General features: G+C 39.9%; 1 protein-coding gene across 3 annotated transcripts in view; it reads left to right on the forward strand.

Annotated features, from left to right (window-relative positions):
• The window catches only part of CTNNB1 (catenin beta 1), a 39,449-nt gene extending 18,415 nt beyond the window's left edge, over nucleotides 1–21,034 (forward strand). Inside the window, exons 2-16 of one of the 3 annotated variants that reach the window (XM_039461868.2) lie at nucleotides 4,723–4,783; nucleotides 5,229–5,456; nucleotides 5,661–5,914; nucleotides 6,041–6,279; nucleotides 6,368–6,569; nucleotides 7,869–8,013; nucleotides 13,899–14,002; nucleotides 14,087–14,425; nucleotides 14,696–14,854; nucleotides 16,300–16,419; nucleotides 16,915–17,065; nucleotides 17,151–17,272; nucleotides 18,515–18,575; nucleotides 19,730–19,950; nucleotides 20,256–21,034. In XM_039461868.2, the coding sequence (XP_039317802.1) occupies nucleotides 4,771–4,783; nucleotides 5,229–5,456; nucleotides 5,661–5,914; nucleotides 6,041–6,279; nucleotides 6,368–6,569; nucleotides 7,869–8,013; nucleotides 13,899–14,002; nucleotides 14,087–14,425; nucleotides 14,696–14,854; nucleotides 16,300–16,419; nucleotides 16,915–17,065; nucleotides 17,151–17,272; nucleotides 18,515–18,575; nucleotides 19,730–19,938 (2,346 nt within the window). In that variant the 5' untranslated portion in view covers nucleotides 4,723–4,770 and the 3' untranslated portion in view covers nucleotides 19,939–19,950; nucleotides 20,256–21,034. Of the gene's footprint in view, nucleotides 1–4,722; nucleotides 4,784–5,228; nucleotides 5,457–5,660; nucleotides 5,915–6,040; nucleotides 6,280–6,367; nucleotides 6,570–7,868; nucleotides 8,014–13,898; nucleotides 14,003–14,086; nucleotides 14,426–14,695; nucleotides 14,855–16,299; nucleotides 16,420–16,914; nucleotides 17,066–17,150; nucleotides 17,273–18,514; nucleotides 18,576–19,729 lie in introns of all 3 variants that reach the window. The other 2 variants (XM_039461869.2, XM_039461867.2) reach the window with 2 other exon arrangements.
• Nucleotides 21,035–21,297: the final 263 nt, after the last annotated feature.

The following is a 21,297-nucleotide window of genomic DNA, read 5'->3' on the forward strand; positions in this document are numbered from 1 at the left end:
TCTCAGGAATGTTAATGGGTATCCTAAAGTTTAAAAGTATTTAGCCAATCATTTTGTGAAGTTTGGAGAAACAGGATTTTCAGTTGGGAGAATTAAGAGAATTACTTATATGCAAAGATGTTTATTGCAGCATTGTTGGAATAGACAAAATGGAAGAACAAGCTAAGAATGGAGGAGATAAGCTTATAGTGTAGACATACGATACAATCCAGATGATATTTTATAAGTCTTCATAAGGAATTTATTTTTATATTTAAAAATACAGAGCAGCAAGTTTAATATGCCAAATATACCAAAATGTCATTTACTGTGTGGTGGATTCATATGCTGGAGATGATAAATAAAAATTCTAATTTATACTAAGCATATATTACTTTATGGCTGAGGTAGGAAAACAGTTATGAAGAAATGAAGAGATCATTCTGTAAACATCCTAATTTTTCCCAGCCATAAAGAGATTTCATATATTTATTTTTTTATTTACCTTCTGTTTCCTACCTGAGAAGATTTCATATTTCTAATAGCCATTTGTGTACCTATTTAAAGACAATACCAAAGGCATACATTTTAGCGTTCAGAGGAGCAAGGGTCATTTGATGTTCGATGCTTATTGGCCATTCTAGGATGACAGGGCACCTCGAGAACGAACACACACACACACACACACACACACACACACACACACACACACCCCAGGATGGCAAGACACCTTGAAAACACACACACATACCTCAGGATGATGAGACAACTGGAGAGAACAAACACACACCCCAGGATGATGAGACACCTTGAGAGCTTGTGCGCACACACACTCCCACCCCCACCCCCACCCCCACCCCCACCCCCACCCACCCACCCCTGAAGAAAGCTGTGATGGAAGAAAGCAGAAAGGAAACTGGAGTGAGTTGTAACTTAAAATGTTAGTGTTGGATGAAATGTGCTAACATAGGAAGATCTGAAGAAACTGCATACATTTACTAGATGGCAAAGTATTACTGGTGACAGTTAACGAAAATGCATATGCATGTGTTTTTAGATTTACAAATTAAATTTTACTAAGAACTTTAAAAAAAAAACCCTGGAGATTTATCAAAAGTTTATCGTGCTTATGCAATAGAGTGGCACTTTCTAACTTTAAAACGGAATAATTCTTTGGATCTTGATTATTGTTAAAGTGAATTATGAATTGCTAGTATAACACTGTGGTTTTAAAATACGTGTGCTTTATTTTTATGTAGCAGATTTACTCCTAGTTAATAACACTCAAAAGTCTTGAAAACAAAGGTCATTAAGATAATTCTGTCCTGATGAGAAGAGGAAGTATAACTTCAGTGTGAAATGTATTATGTATTAGTTGTGTCACGATTTTTGCCATTGACTTTGACAGGAGACATTTATAGGGTTAAAATCAGAAATAGCAAGATTGATTTTGAAATATCCTTTATAAATTATGTAGTTGGAAAGCGTATCATGTTTATATTGCCAAAATAAGATGCATGGATGCATCAGACTGAATGGAAAAGACATGAGAGGTTGGCCAGTCCCCTCTTTGTCAGAACATCACTTGGTGATGCTAAAGCTGTCAGAACACACAGCATTCTAATGTAGCCTGTAGCTTAATGATCATCTGTCTTGAAACATTTAGTGTAGTACTTACACAAACCTAGATGCCATAGTGTACTGCACACCTAGCCTGTTATAGTCTGTTGTTCCTAGGCTATAAACCTGTACAGCATGTTACTGTAGGCAGTTGAAACAGTGGTATTTGTGTATCCTTTTTTTTTTTTTTTTTTTTTTTTTTAAAGAGACAAGGTCTTGCTTGTTGCCCAGGCTGTATGCAATGGTGTGATCATAGCTCACTGTAACCTTGAACTCCTAGGATCAGTGATCCTCCTTGCCTAAGCCTCCCAAGGGGTTCGGACTACAGGTACAAACTACCACACCTGGCTAATTTTTAAATTTTTTGTAGAGATGGAATTTCACTGTGTTGCCCAATCTGGTCTTGGACCTCTTGTGCTGCCCCAATCTACCCGCCTCCCAGCATGCTGGAATTAGAAGCCACTTCGCCTGGCTTGTTTGCCTAAACATAGAAAAGATCTAGTAAAAATAGAGAATTACAGTCTTACAGGGCCATTGTAGGATACACAGTCCATCTTGACTGAAATGTCATTATGTGGTGTATGATTGTATTTAAGCATTCCTCCCTCTTGATTGGTACTTAGTGGATTTTTACCATTTTTCTTTCTTGATAAGTCTTTCTGAAATGCCTACTAGTTGGACGTTTATCTCCTGAATTGATCATTATTTCTCTCGTATTTTTTTTGTCTTTGGCATTTTTTTGTACTCTAGGAAGTTTTCTCAACTTCAGTTTTACTTTTTTTTTTTTTATTCTCTTCAGTCTTTATGGAGATACTAAATTGTTCTGTTTCACTCTCTACCATATTCCTAAAAGTTTCATCTCAGTTTCTATGGAGTTAATTTTTCTGTTGCTTTTTAAAAAACATTTTCCTGAAGTGATTGGTAAGTTTTGGCAAATTGGGAGCGCTAGAATTCGGACCTTAATGGTTGGCAGGGTGTGGTGGAGGAGAAGCCAGCCTTAGTCTGAAGGCTCAGGCCAGATAAAGGAGGAGGAAGGCTTTCCTTTTCGTTTCTGGAGCAGTGTTCTGCCCTAGTTCTTGCTGGGCAATCTGTTTGATTTCTTCAGTGGTTAATGCTCAGATTTTTAGTGTATTTGGATCTGCCTCCAGAGCAGGTACAAAGGTGAGAGGGTCTTTGCTGTTGCCTAATTAGATTCCCATATCTACCCTTTGTTGAAGAGCAAGATGAATTTTTATTTATGTTGCATAAATTTTAAAACCTAAAAAATATATATGTAATGTTGGGAAGTCCCAGTGTGTACAAATGGCTGTTGTAAATTTAGAACATGAACTTGATTTTTTCCATTATAAAAATGAAATCATTATAAGTCATGGTCAAGTTATTACGTCAGCCTGTACAAACAGAGTTTACCCAGTATTGTGGGTAAGTGTTTTGTCTTTGCAGCAACAAAAAGGAGAAACAGTTCTGTAAAGTTCTTGGAAGCCAGTGTATCAGAGCACTTCTTAAATAGCTATACAGCCCATAGACATGACCAGTTGGTTTCTGAGTCTCTTGGCATTGGCCAAAGGACAAGCTCGGTGTAGAACATGTTTTGAGTCTCCTTTTGCAGAAATATATTGTAGGTTAAAGTGGGGAAGCAATTTTTTAGAAGGGTGGTGAAGTAGTTAAATAGCCACTCTTAAAGACAGGCAAAAGATAGAAGCTAAGGCCGGGTGTGGTAGCTCACATCTGTAATCCTAGGACTTTGGGAGGTCAAGACAGGAGGATTACTTGAGACCAGGAGTTCTGAGACCAGCCTGGGCACCATAGTGAGACCCCCCCCCAAAAAAAGGTAGGCCTAGTAGCACAGGCATGTAGTCCCAGCTACTCCAGAGGCTGAAGTGGGTGGGAGGATTGCATTAGCTTCGGAGTTCAAGGCTGTAGCGTTCTATGATCATGCCACTGCACTCCAGCCTAGGTGACAGGGCAAGACCCTGTCTGAACAAAAAGAAAATGGAAGCTAAAATACAGCCTCAGTATGCAGAGAAGTAGGGTGCCTTCCAGCATAGCATTTTCAAAGTGTGGTTTGCAGATAACTTGCCTGCACCCTAGAATGTTCATTAAAAATGGAGATTCCTATGCTTCACTCCAGTCCTTTTAAAGCAAAACATGACACACATAATCCTGCTTAGCAAATTATCCTAAAATACAAGATTCTTAAGGACTGAATCACCTTTACTATTTCCTGTCCTTGAGTTTGTAGTTCAAGATGAATTTGTTTGGGACAGATTCTGTAATAAAGGAAATTTTGTTATTAGAAATACCTAGAGGCCCATAAGTCCTTAAACTGTTCTCATTTGCAAATAGTTCCCTGTGTGATGCAGTGTTTTTTTCTGAATGTTGCATAATAAAGTCAAAATACATAAATAAGATGTTAAGATTTATATATATGATACTACTTTTTAAAATACTGATCAAAATAATACTTATCCCTGTTGGTGATAATTGTATTTATAATAAATCATTGCTGTAAATTTGAACTTAGAAAAATTTCACTAATAAAGGTGCTTTTGTTTGTATTGCAGACTTTCATTTGAAAATTAATTTTTCTTTGTACTAAAAATCTTAAAATTTACTAGTCACCAAAATTTGCTTTATGAGAAATAATTTTTGATGGCACTATATCAGAAAAGAAAACAATCTAACTTGTTAATGAAAATGTGGTGTTTTAAAAATCCCAAAGGGGGATCTGTGATTTTTTTCCGTGAAAGGTTACAAAAGGAGAGACCTTTAGGAATTCAGAGAGCAGCTGATTTTTGAATAGTTTTTTCCCCCTCCCTAGATTTCATTATAACTGTGTGCTTTCTCATCACCATCCTGAATATCTGTAACTTAAATTTCTACTATTAATAAAAAGACATGTTTGGTAAGGAGGAGTTTTCACTGAAGGTCAGCAGTGATGGAGCTGTGGTTAAGGTGTCTGGAGGAGACCTTGAGGTCTGCATTTCACTAAATAACCTGGTAAACGAGGACGTGGGGTGTTTTTGTGGGCGTAGTAATGACGTTTAGCAGGTATCCCAGTGAATTAGGAGTATCAATGAAACTAAATTTAAATCCTAATGACTTTTGATTAACTTTTTTTAGGGTATCTGAAGTATCCCATAGAGCTGTTTTGAAAATCCAGCGTGGACAATGGCTACTCAAGGTTCGTGTCATGAATCTTTAGTTTCTGAATTGGGCTCTGCTTCGTTGCCATGAAGCCAGTCTGGCTGAGATCCCCCTGCTTTCCTCTCTCCCTGCTTACTTGTCAGGCTACCTTTTGCTCCATTTTCTGCTCACTCCTCCTAATGGCTTGGTGAAATAGCAAACAAGCCACCAGCAGGAATCTAGTCTGGATGACTGCTTCTGGACCCTGGATGCAGTACCATTCTTCCACTGATTCAGTGAGTAACTGTTAGGTGGTCCCCAAAGGGCTTAGGTATTTCATCACTGAGCTAACCCTGGCTGTCATTCTGCTTTTCTTGGCTGTTTTTCAGATTTGACTTTATTTCTAAAAATACTTCAATGGGTCATATCACAGATTCTTTTTTTAAAAATTAAATTAACATTTCCAATTTTGTACTAATGGCAATACTGTTTCATATTTGTAGCTGATTTGATGGAGTTGGACATGGCCATGGAACCAGACAGAAAAGCAGCTGTTAGTCACTGGCAGCAACAGTCCTACCTGGACTCTGGAATCCATTCTGGCGCCACTACCACAGCTCCTTCTCTGAGTGGTAAAGGCAATCCTGAGGAAGAGGATGTGGATACCTCCCAAGTCCTGTATGAGTGGGAACAGGGGTTTTCTCAGTCCTTCACTCAAGAACAAGTAGCTGGTAGAGTATTGTTTTTCATTGCCTTACTGAAAGTCAGAATGCAGTTTTGAGAACTAAATAGTTAAGTTAGTATATCATAGTTTAAATAAAATGTTGTGGTGAAGAAAAGGGAGTAATTGCAATGTTGCTTTGACCATTTAGGATAGCAGACACTTAGATAAGTGCTGAACTATGGATAGTGAGTGTTGAATTAACCTTTTCCAGATATTGATGGACAGTATGCAATGACTCGAGCTCAGAGGGTACGCGCTGCCATGTTCCCTGAGACATTAGATGAGGGCATGCAGATCCCATCTACACAGTTCGATGCTGCTCATCCCACCAATGTCCAGCGTTTGGCTGAACCATCACAGATGCTGAAACATGCAGTTGTAAACTTGATTAACTATCAAGATGATGCCGAACTTGCCACACGTGCAATCCCTGAACTGACAAAACTGCTCAATGATGAGGACCAGGTAAGCAGTGACATGGCCACCTTTTTAGTCTGCTTTGAAGGAAACGCTCAAGGGCAGTAGTTTCAGAATGTCTACCCAATACCAGTACTTGGAAACTAATGATGTTTCTTAATTCCTTTATTATAGGTGGTGGTTAATAAGGCTGCAGTTATGGTCCATCAGCTTTCTAAAAAGGAAGCTTCCAGACATGCTATCATGCGTTCTCCTCAGATGGTGTCTGCTATTGTACGTACCATGCAGAATACAAATGATGTAGAAACAGCCCGTTGTACTGCTGGGACCTTGCACAACCTTTCCCATCATCGGGAGGGCTTGCTGGCCATCTTTAAATCTGGAGGCATTCCTGCCCTGGTGAAAATGCTTGGGTAAGAAAACACTGTCAGAATGCTTGAAGCTAAAAAGTAGAAGAGTATAGTCACATTGTTTCTCATGAGGCTTGTTTCTTCTTCCCAGTTCACCAGTGGATTCTGTGTTGTTTTATGCCATTACAACTCTCCACAACCTTTTACTACACCAAGAAGGAGCCAAAATGGCAGTGCGTTTAGCTGGTGGGCTGCAGAAAATGGTTGCCTTGCTCAACAAAACAAATGTTAAATTCTTGGCTATTACGACAGACTGCCTTCAAATTTTAGCTTACGGCAACCAAGAAAGCAAGGTAAGAGAATTGTTCTTTATGCGGTTTTCATGGAGCATCAGAGACTGACAGCATCATAGCAGTCCATGCAGTGTTCCTAACCTTTTTGGCATCAGACACCAGTTCCGTGGAAAACATTTTTTTCCATGAATGGGGTTGTGGGGATGGTTTCTGGATGGCGTTGTTCCACCTCAGATCATCGGGCATTAGATTCTCATAAGGAGCGTGCAGCCTAGATCCCTCACGTTCACACTAGGGTTTCCACTCCTACGAGACTCTCATGCTGCAGCTGATCTCACAGGAGGTGGAGCTCAAGCCGGGTGATGCTCACTCACCTCCTGCTGTGCAGCCCAGCTCATTTCTATTTTAAATTTTTGAGTTTTCATATGTAAAGCACTGTGCTAAGTAGTAGGGATATGATAGGCAAGCTTCTCTTCACACTTTTGTTCTTAGGTGGGATGTAGATGTTGGGAATGATAAGCTAATTAATATTTAATTTATGTAGTGGGAAGAAGTGGGGTATGAGAGCACGTAACAAGTAAAACAGACCCTCTTTTTCAGGGTTCAAGGAGGCCTCTTGGAGGAAGTGATAGTTGAGTTCAGTATTTAAGAATGAGAAGGGATTCACTAGGGGAAGGTTAGGTAAGAAAACAGCATCTTTGAATCGAAGGAAGGAGATGGAAAGTTTTGATAATTTAAGAAATACTAAGAGTAAAGAGGAAGAAAGGCTTGAGATGAAGCTATTGAGATAGACTCAGCAGATCTCAGGGCTTTCTAGAACATGTTTAAAAGCAGAGTAGAAAATTTCAGAATCATGACATGATGAAATTTGTTTTTAGAAAATTGGGACAGTGTCAAGAGGGAGGATATACAGGGAATGAAAGGACAAGAGTGAATGATCCTTTTATGGTATCTCTTTTTAAGGTGGATATAATTAGGAAAATTAAAAGGCCAATTGATTAGGAGCTTTAAGTACCAGTTCTGGTTCAAATTGCAGCGAATCAGTTTTGAGGGCATTATTGTTGCATACCAACATGGTTTCCAATTTTTTTTTTTTTCTATGAGAGTGTGGGAAGAAGGAATATTGGACCAAAACTGATAATGTTCTTGGGAGGACTGGGATGTCTGAATTTGAGTGGAATGCTTTAAAGGGACAAGTTGGATAGGGCCCCAGTATGGGGTTCTGCATGATGGGGTCCAGGAATACATTTAGGTCCAATGGCAAACTGGCTGAAATTCTTGTATAATAAAATAGGTTGGTAATACGGCTTTTCTCAGACATTTGATCGAGATACCAACAGTATATGTGCATCTTTCTAGCTGATTATACTGGCCAGTGGTGGACCCCAAGCTTTAGTAAATATAATGAGGACCTACACTTATGAAAAACTACTGTGGACCACAAGCAGAGTGCTGAAGGTGCTATCTGTCTGCTCTAGTAATAAGCCGGCTATTGTAGAAGCTGGTAAGTATATATATCTATTCTGAGTCTGCGTACAGCGTCTGCAGTTCTGTTTAGATTACTTTTCTTAGAAAAAGGTGATAGAACTTTAATGACTGAAAATAGATGTTCTTACTCAGTTTGCAGCCAAGATTACATTAAAAGTAAGTGTCATCTGGATTGTAGCTAAGTATTTGAAACTAGGTAGAGTTCTTATTAGCCATCAAAAATTAATGGCACATATTTTGCTTTATAAAATTTGTTTGTAATTTGTTTTGAGTAAACCTAAGATTTGCTAACAGACCTATGAATTTATAGGAGAAATGACAAATTCTAATGTAGTACAATTTTATGTAGTAAAATGATTGCTTTATTAGTAGATGCTCATGAGCAGTGTTTTTGTTTTGTTTTAACTTTCAGGTTCATTATATAGGTAAATTGCATGTCACGGGTTTGGTGTGCAGATTATTTTGTCACCGAGACAATAGGTATTGAACCCAATAGGTAGTTTTTCAGTTCTTTACCTCCCACCCTTAAGTAGGCCCCAGTGTCTGTTGTTCCCTTCTTTGTGTCCATGTGTACTCAATGTTTACCTTCCACTTAATAAGTGAGAACATGTGGTATTTGCTTTTCTGTTCCTGTGTTGGTTTGCTTAGGATAATGGCCTCCGGCTCCATCCATGTTGCTGCAGAAGACATTGTGTTCTTTTTTTATGGCTGCACAGTATTCCACAGTATATATGTACCACATTGTCTTTATATAATCTACCATTGATGGGCATTTAGGTTGATTTCCATGTCTTTGCTATTGTGAATAATGCTGCGATGAACATCTGTGTGCATGTGTCTTTATGGTAGAAAGATTTCTTTCTCTTTGGGTGTATACCTAAAATAGGATTGCTGGGTTGGATGGTAATTCTGTCTTAAGCTTTTTGAGAAATCACCACATTGCTTTCCACAGCGGCTGAACTAGTTTACTTGCCCAGCAGCGGTGTATCAGCATTCTCTTTTCTCAGCATCTTGCCCGCATCTGTCACTTTCTTTTTATTAGTAGCTATTCCGATTGGTGTAAGATATTATCTCATTGTGGTTTTGATGTGCATTTTTCTTTTCTTTTTTTTTTTTTTTTTTTTTTTTTTTTTTGAGACGGAGTTTCGCTCTTGTTACCCAGGCTGGAGCGCAATGGCACGATCTCGGCTCACCGCAACCTCCGCCTCCGCCTCCGCCTCCTGGGTTCAGGCAATTCTCCTGCCTCAGCCTCCTGAGTAGCTGGGATTACAGGCACACGCCACCATGCCCAGCTAATTTTTTGTATTTTTAGTACAGACGGGGTTTCACCATGTTGACCAGGATGGTCTCGATCTCTTGACCTCATGATCCACCCGCCTCGGCCTCCCAAAGTGCTGGGATTACAGGCTTGAGCCACCGCGCCCGGCTTGATGTGCATTTTTCTAATGCTCAGTGATGCTGAGCTTTTCTTCCTGTGCTGGTTGGCTGCTTGTATGTCTTCTTTTGAAAGGTGTCTGTTTGTATCCTTTGTCCACTTTTTAATGGAGTCGCTTCTGCTTTGCTTGTTTATTGTAAACTCTCGGTATTAGACCTTTGTCACATGCATAGTCAGCAAATACTTTAATTTCGTAGGTTGTCTGTTTACTCTGTTGATTTCTTTTGGTGTTTTGAGCTCTAACTGTCCTATTTGTCAATTTTTGTTTTTGTTGCAGTTGCTCTTGGCATCTTCGTCATGAAATCTTTGCTAGGTCCTATGTCCAGAATGATATTTCTCAGGTTATCTTCCAGGGTTTTTATAGTTTTAGGTTTTTAAGTCTTTAATCTGTTCGGAGTCGATTTTTGTATATGGTAAAAGAAGGGGTGCAGTTTCAGTCTTGCATGTGGCTGGCTAGTTATCCCAGCACCATTTATTGAATGGGGAGCCTTTTCCTCATTGCTTTCGTTGACTTGTTAGGTGTGCGGTCTTACTTCTGGGCGCTCTATTGTGTTCCATTGGTCTGTGTGTCTGCATTTATACCTGTACCATGCTGCAACTGTAACCTTATCTTAATAGTTTGAAGTTGGGTAAAGTGATGCCTCCAGGTTTGTTCTTTTTGCTTGGGATTGCTTTGGCTGTTCAGGCTCTTTTTTGATTTCATATGAATTTTTAATTAGTTTTTTTTTTTTTAATTCTGTGAAGAATGCCATTGGTAGTGTGATAGGAATAGCATTGAATCTGTGAATTGCTTTGGGTACTGTGGCCATTTAACAATATTGATTCTTCCTATCCATGAGCATAGAACGTTTTTTCATTTGTTGGTGTCATCCCTGATTTCTTTGAGCAGTGCTTTGTAATTCTCATTGTAGAGATCTTTCACCTCACTGGTTAGCTGTATTCCTAGGTATTTTATTCCGTTTGTGGCTGTTGTAAATGGGATTGCATTCTTGGTTTTAGCTTGCAGCTTGGATGTGGTTGGTGTGTAAATGTGCGTCTGACTTTTGTACATTGATTTTTATATCCTGAAACTTTGATGAAGTTTATTGGATCAAGGAGTTTTTAGTCAGAGATTATGGGGTTTTCTAGGTATAGAATCATATTATTTGCAAAGAGGCTTCCTATTTTGATGCATTTTCTTTCTCTTGTCTGATTATATGCAGTGTTTTGCCCTGATATTCTGTATTCTCAGTTAATAGATGGTCTAAGTTTGAAAAACAGGTTTTTTTCTATTGTATGTATTTTTAAGGAGTAAACTTGTATGTGTTTGTATTTTGTGTATGTTGGCAATTGAGGAAAACAGATGGTTTGTACTAGGGCCTCTTGTGTTGGGTGTGTGTGTGTGTAAAATAGTTACTCTTTAGCTACCTAGCATTTTTTATCCTTTCAGTAACCCACTGACAACATTTACCCAGAATTTCAAAACAAACCTCAAATCAATATTGAAAGTGGGAAAAATATAAAGGCATTTAATGGAAGAAAATGTTGGGAGTAAAGTTTAGGGCTAGCAACATGCATTTTTCCCACTTACTGAGAGTAATTTTACTTGGGAATTTATGAGAAAGACATTATGATTGCTCCAGGTAACTGCTGGCAATGGAACCATAGGCTTGAGAATAGACAAATGTGGCTGAGTTCATATTAGAATGAGGGGATATAAATTCTGTCAGCTGTTTTCAGCAGTAACCTGTAGTGTAAGCTGAAAATACAGATTTTTAGATTTATTTAATCAGAATCCCTGGAGTGTTAATTTTGATGTCAAGTCTCATAGTGTTTATATGAAGTGACTGGAAGATCTACAGACAGCTGGACAAGTGTGGGACTGGAAGCCCAGGAATCTTGAGGTTCTTCCGGGTTATTCTTACATTCGTTCATTCTGAACATAGCATCTAATGTATTTCAAGAAATGGAATAGGCACGTGGTATACATGGGTAACACAACAGATAGGGTCCCTGTGCTCATTCTTACTGTCTTGTGGAGGTGACAAAAATATTTTAAAATATGTAGTATTCATAAATTAGAATGAATGTTAGGAGAGAAATGAACAGCAAATAGCGGTAAGAATTAGTCCGGGAGGGGACTTGGCTAATGAGATGAGCAGGAAGGGGCCTCCTTGAAAAAGGGATGTTAAATGGGGCTGCAGGATGAGAAGGAACCTGTCTCTTGTCTGTATGAGAAGTCAGGGTTAAATACTTTCCAGGTAGAGAAAAGGAATACCACGTGTTATGTCTTAGAACAGGGGTGTCCAGTCTTTTGGTTTTCCTGGGCCACATTGGAAGAAGAATTGTCATGGTCTACCCATAAAATACATTAATGATAGCTGATGAACTAAAACCAAAAAAAATTGCAAAATAATCTCATAATGTTATAAGAAAGTTAGGAATTTGTGTTGGGCTGCATTCAAAGCTGTCCTGGACCATGTGGCCCATGGACTGCAGGTTGGACAAGCTTGCCTTAGAAGGAAAGAGATTGTGGAGATCCAGGTGTTAAAGTCTGCATAAACAGAACTTAGTAAGTAATGAGGCCGATGGCCTGGTATGAGATGAGGTTAGGTTTAGGTAAGCAGAGCCATAACACTCAGAACTTCCTAGGTTTCTGTAAGATATTTACTATTTATGGAGTTTATTCAAGCCTTATTCTCGCTTTGGAGCCATAGATGCAGAATACTTTGGTCAGTTTGGAAGGCTTGGTGGGGTTCAAATTCTAAACGGTTCCTCAAGGTTATACTAAAGAATTGTCTACTGTCTCAAAAAGATGCTGCGACACTTTTGACGGTTGTTTATCAATGACAAAGCACCATAGTGATGTGTTTAAAATACTAATAGAAGCTTTGTATAAATTAACGGTTTGAATGACCAAAAGCTAGAAGACGAGACTGCTGAGATGTTACAGGTTTTTAGGAATGAAATAGTTTGGTTTTAGAACTGTACGGCAAAGGAGAAATGCCGAGACATCTGAAAGAATCACAGAATGTAATAATATAGGAGCTAAGGGAGCAACCACAAATGGTTTGTGGAGGGGACATTGGTGCCATGAAGATAAATGGAACCTTCAGAAGGCGTTCTTAATTTTTTAACATAATTAAGAAGCTGACTTAAAGTGACTTAAAAGATCAGCAGGTAGCTGGAAATGTATGAATGCAAGAGAGGCAGGCAAGAGATTGGAATTTTCCTTCTTAGTATACAGGGATAAGGGCAGCAGGGAAGCGGGGAGGTAGAGGTACCCCAGAGTCATCTGCATGGGACTTTTTTTTTACCCTATAACTACAGAATGCGTGTGTTTTAAAAGTCTCTGTAGGCCATTCTGATGGACATCTTTGGTTAAAATCCATTCTCTTAAAGTTAACGGTTGTATAAAGGGCGGGAATGAAGTCTTATGAGGGAAAGAAGGTGGTCGTTTCACAAATACTGAGAATCAGTCATACGCTGCTTATTCTATTAGCAGCTGGAGCTACTATGAGAAAGGAACCCATTAGAGATGAACTTTATCTTGTAGGGAAAGTTGATAAACACTATGAAGGAGAAGTTCAGGGTATCATAAGAATTACAGCAAATAGACCTCATCCGAAGAAATAAAACAGACCTAAAAGATGAAGAAGGAGATGAGGAAAAGTGTCTCTCACTACATTCAGAAGTGATTTAAGTTGAAGATGGATGGGTAAAGTTGATCTAGTATGTGGGCATTGGGCTTTCATATATCCTCCTTTTCCGGAGTAAATGTCCCTCATTTAAGGGTCCTAAAGGAAGGAAGGCTGTGAACCTTGGGAACACGTGTTTTGTAGTCAGTGAATTGTATAAAGTCCCTGGCAGTAAGTGTTCTCATGCTGTCTTTCTGGATGATTCTTACCCAGGAATTTACCTAGCTTTTTTAATCAGATGTCATCCTCACGTGAGTAGACCTAATTACTTAAAATTGTAGCTGTACTCCACTGTCTTTATTTTCCTCCATAGTACATTAACACCATCTGACAGACTCCGTATGGTTTTGATTTATTAACTGTATATTTGTTTGTCTGCCTCTTCAACTAGATCATAAATTCTGAGGGTGGGAACTTTTGAATATTTTTGCTCACTGGTGTATCTCCAGTGCAGAACAGGACCTGGTACTGAATAAGTATTTTTGAAATGATTGAATGGTGAAACGAAATAAGTAATAGGAATATTACCTAAGGGGGACAGTGGGGGACAGTGGAGATAACAGAGGCTTTTTCCACGTAGGAAAGGAACGGTAGCTGTTTGTCACTAGTGAGGGAAACTGGCAAAGCGAGAGAAACTGAGCAACATTCTAGAAAATGAGAGGACATAAAGTACTTAGGTGAAAGGAAGGTAACTCTGGAAATGAAGGACACCTAAGACTAGAAGAGATGTTTAGGGTCGATGGGAACTTCTAGCTAATGACTATTGCTTCATATCCTTTAATTTTTTAGGTGGAATGCAAGCTTTAGGGCTTCACCTGACAGATCCAAGTCAACGTCTTGTTCAGAACTGTCTTTGGACTCTCAGGAATCTTTCAGATGCTGCAACTAAACAGGTACATTCTGGGTAAACTGGCGCCCTGGGAATAGAGTCAAGATGAGTATGTACTTGTACTGACCATGTGTTTCCGTCGCCACAGGAAGGGATGGAAGGTCTCCTTGGGACTCTTGTTCAGCTTCTGGGTTCAGATGATATAAATGTGGTCACCTGTGCGGCTGGAATTCTTTCTAACCTGACTTGCAATAATTATAAGAACAAGATGATGGTCTGCCAAGTGGGTGGTATAGAGGCTCTTGTGCGTACTGTCCTTCGGGCTGGGGACAGGGAGGACATCACTGAGCCTGCCATCTGTGCCCTTCGCCATCTGACCAGCCGACACCAAGAGGCAGAGATGGCTCAGAACGCAGTTCGCCTTCACTATGGACTCCCAGTTGTGGTTAAGCTCCTACATCCACCATCCCATTGGCCTCTGATAAAGGTACATTGTCAAAGAAGAGTTTATCTTTGTTGCAGAATTGAAAATGAAGCACCTTTAGCTATTAGATGGCTGTCCAACCGTAGTGATCAATAAATAGGAATTGTATTCCTTAGTAAGTAGGAAGTATGGCTGCAATAGGGGAGGGTTCTGAAATGTTTGTGTGGTCACAGCCACCTTCAATTGTTACCAGTAGACTTAGTGTGGTGGGAACTGCTGGCTAAGAAAATGATTTTGTTGAGTTGTATGCCAATTCTTCCTTCTGTTTTTCAGGCTACCGTTGGATTGATTCGAAATCTTGCCCTTTGTCCAGCAAATCATGCTCCTTTGCGTGAGCAGGGTGCCATTCCACGACTAGTCCAGTTGCTCGTTCGTGCGCATCAGGACACCCAGCGCCGTACCTCCATGGGTGGGACACAGCAGCAGTTCGTGGTAGGTGATACCGGCTATCTAAAAGGAGTATGTAAATCCAAACGCTCCTGAACGTCTTTCGTCATTGTGCCCCCATCCCTCTTCCTGAAGGGCTGCTAATGACCGCCCCCACCCCAAAAAAAAAACTGGCACATTTCTCTGGCTGCAGAGAAGATAAGGCATAGCGTGGCCCCAGCGATAGTTCCTCGGACACGTCCTTCACATGGTCAGTCTTAAAAAGGTTGAGTTACTGTGGGGTTAGGTGTTCCATGCAGTGTTCTCATTTAATCTACACAAAGGCCCACTTTTTTAAGAAGAGGTGGCGTCCAAGTCTAATTTCAGAGCTGCTTATCCCTTGCCTCATCATGAATTTTAACTAAATATTTAGCAGTCTGTTTTATTTTTTCTGTGAGAGGGTTAAACTTTTTTCATAGACCTAAGACTCTAGTATTAACATTACTTCAAAAATAAGTAGTACCATTTCTGGACTCTTCCCCACAATCATCTCAGTCTCAGGCTTTGATATTAAGTTTGAGTCTTCAAAGTAGCTTCATTAAAAGTATAAAGACACTTCTGATTTCTCAAGACTTTAAAACCTTATTTAATTAGGTTAGTTTAGAAAACAAAGATGTAGCCTACCAGCTGTTGGGAATCTCGTTGTGCTGGTTGCTCTGCGGATGTTACTCACACTGGGCTTTCGCTTTCTTCATTTATTACTGTTTGTATTGGCCCATCTCCATGGGGTGACTTCATAGAATGTTGAGGGGCACTTTTTAAAATCTCTTTTTCTAGGAAGAAAGGAGTTTTTGTGTACTTGTAAGAATCAAATTATTTATAAAAGCTGCTAAAGTAGCAGAATCACAACCCCTTTTAAAACTCAAATACAGAAATAGGAGAAACAGATGGTACTTGCATATTGCAAAAGCTGACTTCCTTCTCCTATACATGAGGCTATCAGCTGAAGTGTCTTGGAAGAGTGAGGAGTGGATTTTCTGCTGGCAACTCAGTTAGTTTTCGCAGTTGGCGCTAAAACTTGGCAAAGTTTTTACCAAATACATGGAAGATGTACAAAAATAGAGGGATGTAAAAGAAATGTTGATATAGTCTGAGCATTACTTTCTCATCTTCTCTTTTTACACACCTTTTACCCAGAGTAGTTGATGCCCTCACTGTAGGAAAGTTGTCTTTTGGATTCAGTGCTATATGGGAAGCTGTGTTGTACTGTGTATGGAGCGGGGTGGGGGGTGCTAGTTGGAATTAGTGCTACCAGCAGGCCTCTTTTCAGTGACATTCAACTTAATGGAATCCTCCTTCATATCTGAACCAATTGCAAGTTATGGCAAACTTCAGGTATATAATGTAAATAACTGCAGTCTAATAATTGTTTCTCAGAATGCAAAGCCTTTCAAGTTCAGAAACTTTACAGAGGAGAATGCTCTATTTGTTAACCCTGTTTCTTCTGGTAGGAGGGAGTCCGCATGGAAGAAATAGTTGAAGGTTGTACTGGAGCCCTTCATATCCTAGCTCGGGATGTTCACAACCGAATTGTCATCAGAGGACTAAATACCATTCCATTGTTTGTGCAGGTATGTTGGTTTTAAGTGATGTGTTTATATTTTATGTCCATAAAATTTCAGAAAATTAGGGCCCAAAATAGGGGCACCAACATTTAATTTTATGAAAATTCCCTTCATTGTTTTGGTTAGTAGGAGAAACATTGAGACCAGAGCCTCAAGATGAGGGAGGAGACTTGACATTTCACTTTTACAGGTGCCTAGTTTTAGATAGGGGAGAGCTGGCCTGGGCTGCCAGGGCAGGGCATAGGCCCCCAACCAATTCTGGGGTTTTCCAAATCTCAGATGAATCAGAGTTGCCTCTGAAGAAAAGTTTCATAGCTAAAACAATATTTTAGACATCCAATGCTGTAGAGCATTAAACCCCCTAGGACATAAAATTCAGAGAATATTATTTACTACACTGTGAGTGCCTCTTGCACTCAGAATTGGGAATGTTTGCACCACAGTGGGGTGCTTGCCATGTTTTAGCTTTAGATTTAATTAGATTTTGTGTTTTCTCCTTAGCTGCTTTATTCTCCCATTGAAAATATCCAAAGAGTAGCTGCAGGGGTCCTCTGTGAACTTGCTCAGGACAAGGAAGCTGCAGAAGCTATTGAAGCCGAGGGGGCCACAGCTCCTCTGACAGAGTTACTTCACTCTAGGAATGAAGGTGTGGGTAAGTAAAAAAGAACCAAAGCTTTTAGCAGATGTGTACACTGAAGTCTCAGTTTTTCCTCAAGAGCCTTTTCCTTGTTTCTCAGCGACGTATGCAGCTGCTGTTTTGTTCCGAATGTCTGAGGACAAGCCACAGGATTACAAGAAACGGCTTTCAGTTGAGCTGACCAGTTCTCTCTTCAGAACAGAGCCAATGGCTTGGAATGAGGTAGGGAAATGTGAGCAGTTATCTGGTAGTTTCCTAGAGCGGGAAAGGCAGCTTGTTCTTTCCTATCAAAACATTTAGTACACATTCATTTGCACCTGGCTTGAGTATTCTTCTTTATGCTGTCTAGCAGCTGCTCTGAGGAAGAACTGTAATACAAGCTTTAAAGAGCCTATTCAGAATCATTGCAAACAAGGTGTGCTATTAAAATTACAGTTCACAAGAAAGATGAAACATGTTACCAGATTAAAGATTGTTCAGAACGGTGTAAGGAAGGAGGCAGTGTTAAACTGACTGTTAGAGTCAGTTTATCAGTATTTTTTACTAAACTTTAATGAAACTTTTTAACTTGAATTTCTGAATCTATCTTCAGTATTTGTCCTCCATAGGGGTGTTGATTGAAACATTGTTTCTAATAAAACCAGAACCACCTGGAAGTTTATTTTACCCACTCTATAGTGATCAGTGTTGGTACACAGTCCTAGTCGTACAGTGGATTATATTTGTTGAGTGGAAAGAGAGATTGTTAGGTTTAAAACGATGCAGCTCTTGAGGCCAGGAGTTTAAGACCAGCCTGGGCAACATCGTAAAACCCCATCTCTACAAAAAACTTAAAAAATTAGTTGTACATGGAGATGGGTACCTGTAGTCCTAGCCACAGGGGAGGCTGGATCAGGAGGATTGCTTGAACCCAGGGGTTAAGAGGCTACACTCAGTGACAGAGCCAGACTCCAACTCAAAAAACAAAACAAAACAAAACAAAAAAAGGCAGAGCAAATTACCAGTGAGTAGTGCGTTACTTGGGTTTTTAATGCACGTCTTATTAACATGTTCCAACTTGAGCCCTTAACTTTCCCTACCTACCCCCCTTCCACAAACCTGTCTTCTCTGTCTCAGTTCATACCAGTTTTGTCCAGCTGCTCAGGCTAAAACTTGCAGCACATCCTGTCAGCAGCTCCTGCTGTTTTTTAACTGCTATATCTCCAGCACGTAGAACGGTACCTGGCACATAGTGGGTGCTTAATAGATACTTGTTGAAAGATCAAGTCAGTGAGTATTTTTAATATGAGGTGTAAAGAGAAAAAAATGTATCTTTGAGGGGTGGAGTTTTGAAGAACTTCATTTTCTAAGTATTTCTGTAATGTTGGAGTTACTTGTTTCTTTGCAATCTGAAAGTATGCTTCAAAAAAAATGCGAGTGTACCTTTACTTTCCATTCTTCCTTGCCTTGTGCCTGTTTATCTAGACTGCTGATCTTGGACTTGATATTGGTGCCCAGGGAGAACCCCTTGGATATCGCCAGGATGGTATGTGTCTCATATTTCTTGACTAATTCCAGATCAAGCTAAAGTTCTAAAACCTTATCAGAAGAGCCACTTTGCTCATCTGGGAAACCAGTGTTGGCAAAAAAGTAGTGGCTTCCATTAAAAGCAGTTATTAAATTCCACAGTCAGCAACAGTATCTCTAACAGAGCACAGGGAATTCAGAGCCCACAGACTGAGCAGCAGTAGGACTACACCACCACCAAATACACGCTGCTGCCGGGCGCTGCAGTTTGCCTGGTTCTTTATTCTCTTTGGCCAGAGGACTCACAATACCTTTGTCTACAGCAGGCGTCCCCAAACTTTTTACAGAGGGGGCCAGTTCACTGTCCTTCAAACCATTGGAGGGCCACCATATACTGTGCACCTCTCACTGACCACCAATGAAAGAGGTGCCCCTTCCTGAAGTGTGGCGGGGGGCCGCATGCAGCCCGTGGGCTGTAGTTTGGGGACGCCTGGTCTACAGCCTACCCAAGGAAGAAAGGCTCCGATCTGGGGTGGGGTTTTACACAGTTGCATTATCAGGGTTTTCTTTAAAAGTTAAATCAAATCTGGATAATGAACATGGAGGATAGGGTATACTACTAACAACTGTAACTATGTTGGATTTATAACCTCATCTGCTTCTACCTAATTATGAAACCACTAAAGCGCAGGATTCTGGCTGTGACAAATACATGTCAACCCTAAGATAAAATACATTGAGGTTTAATTGAAATGGCGCCTTGAGTTTTCTTTAGTACTTTTGTGGGAGTCACTTGGACTTTTCATCAGATAGATTACACCTGCTAGACCTCATTATCTATTGTCTTGATCCTCTTCCCATGACTTCTCACTGCCTAGGTGGTCACACAGAAGTAGATCATTGCTGTTCCTCCTTGGGAACCCCAAGTCTGATGAGTTAGACTGCTGGTGTGCCGCTCTGATAGAAACAGACATTATTGGTGTAGTCTCATGGGTGGCCCAGCACTGAGTCATTACTTGGCTCAAGAAAGCTCTAAGTTGAAAGAGGCTAGAAAGCATTGTTTTCTGACAGGTTTGCTGCTAAGCTTTGGATGCCCTAACCTCAGTGTTAACGTCTATGTATACTGTTTCTCTCCTCTCTCTGGCCTGTTTTTGTTATATCTGATTCTTCTAGACCCTAGCTATCGTTCTTTTCACTCTGGTGGATATGGCCAGGATGCCTTGGGTATGGACCCCATGATGGAGCATGAGATGGGTGGCCACCACCCTGGTGCTGACTATCCCGTTGATGGGCTGCCAGATCTGGGGCATGCCCAGGACCTCATGGATGGGCTGCCTCCAGGTGACAGCAATCAGCTGGCCTGGTTTGATACTGACCTGTAAATCATCCTTTAGGTAAGAAGTTTTAAAAAGCCAGTTTGGGTGAAATACTTTTACTCTGCCTACAGAACTTCAGAAAGACTTGGTTGGTAGGGTGGGAGTGGTTTAGGCTATTTGTAAATCTGCCACAAAAACAGGTATATACTTTGAAAGGAGATGTCTTGGAACATTGGAATGTTCTCAGATTTCTGGTTGTCATGTGATCATGTGTGGAAGTTATTAACTTTAATGTTTTTTGCCACAGCTTTTGCAACTTAATACTCAAATGAGTAACGTTTGCTGTTTTAAACATTAATAGCAGCCTTTCTCTCTTTATACAGCTGTATTGTCTGAACTTGCATTGTGATTGGCCTGTAGAGTTGCTGAGAGGGCTCGAGGGGTGGGGCTGGTATCTCAGAAAGTGCCTGACACACTAACCAAGCTGAGTTTCCTATGGGAACAATCGAAGTAAACTTTTTGTTCTGGTCCTTTTTGGTCGAGGAGTAACAATACAAATGGATTTTGGGAGTGACTCAAGAAGTGAAGAATGCACAAGAATGGATCACAAGATGGAATTTATCAAACCCTAGCCTTGCTTGTTAAAAATTTTTTTAAAAAAAATATCTGTAATGGTACTGACTTTGCTTGCTTTGAAGTAGCTCTTTTAATTTTTTTTTTTTTTTTTGCAGTAACTGTTAGTTTTTTAAGTCTCTCGTAGTGTTAAGTTATAGTGAATACTGCTACAGCAATTTCTAATTTTGAAGAATTGAGTAATGGTGTAGAACACTAATTCATAATCACTCTAATTGTAATCTGAATAAAGTGTAACATTGTGTAGCCTTTTGTATAAAATAGACAAATAGAAAATGGTCCAATTAGTTTCCTTTTTAATATGCTTAAAATAAGCAGGTGGATCTATTATTTCATGTTTTTGATCAAAAACTTTATTTGGGATATGTATGGGTAGGGTAAATCAGTAAGAGGTGTTATTTGGAACCTTGTTTTGGACAGTTTACCAGTTGCCTTTTATCCCAAAGTTGTTGTAACCTGCTGTGATACGATGCTTCAAGAGAAAATGCGGTTATAAAAAATGGTTCAGAATTAAACTTTTAATTCATTCGATTGTGTCACTTTTTTTCCTTGTCATTAAATGGTTTGTGACGGTGGTTACTTTATCCAACTCGGCTCCATGCTGAGGAAGATACACAGTGAAGTAATTTGTTGTAGTGAGAGAGGGCCTGCCTTCTCTATGTGAGGTTTGCCAAGTTTCTTTAGCATTTGGCCCTGGGTTACATTGCACCCCCCCAAAAAAGTGTTTCCGCCTTGCACACTGATTAATTCTGGGCTTCTGTGAGAGAAAGCCAGACTGTGTCTAGCCCAGTC

Source organism: Saimiri boliviensis, chromosome 9, assembly GCF_048565385.1.
Source record: "Saimiri boliviensis isolate mSaiBol1 chromosome 9, mSaiBol1.pri, whole genome shotgun sequence".
Classification (NCBI taxonomy): Eukaryota; Metazoa; Chordata; class Mammalia; order Primates; family Cebidae; genus Saimiri; species Saimiri boliviensis.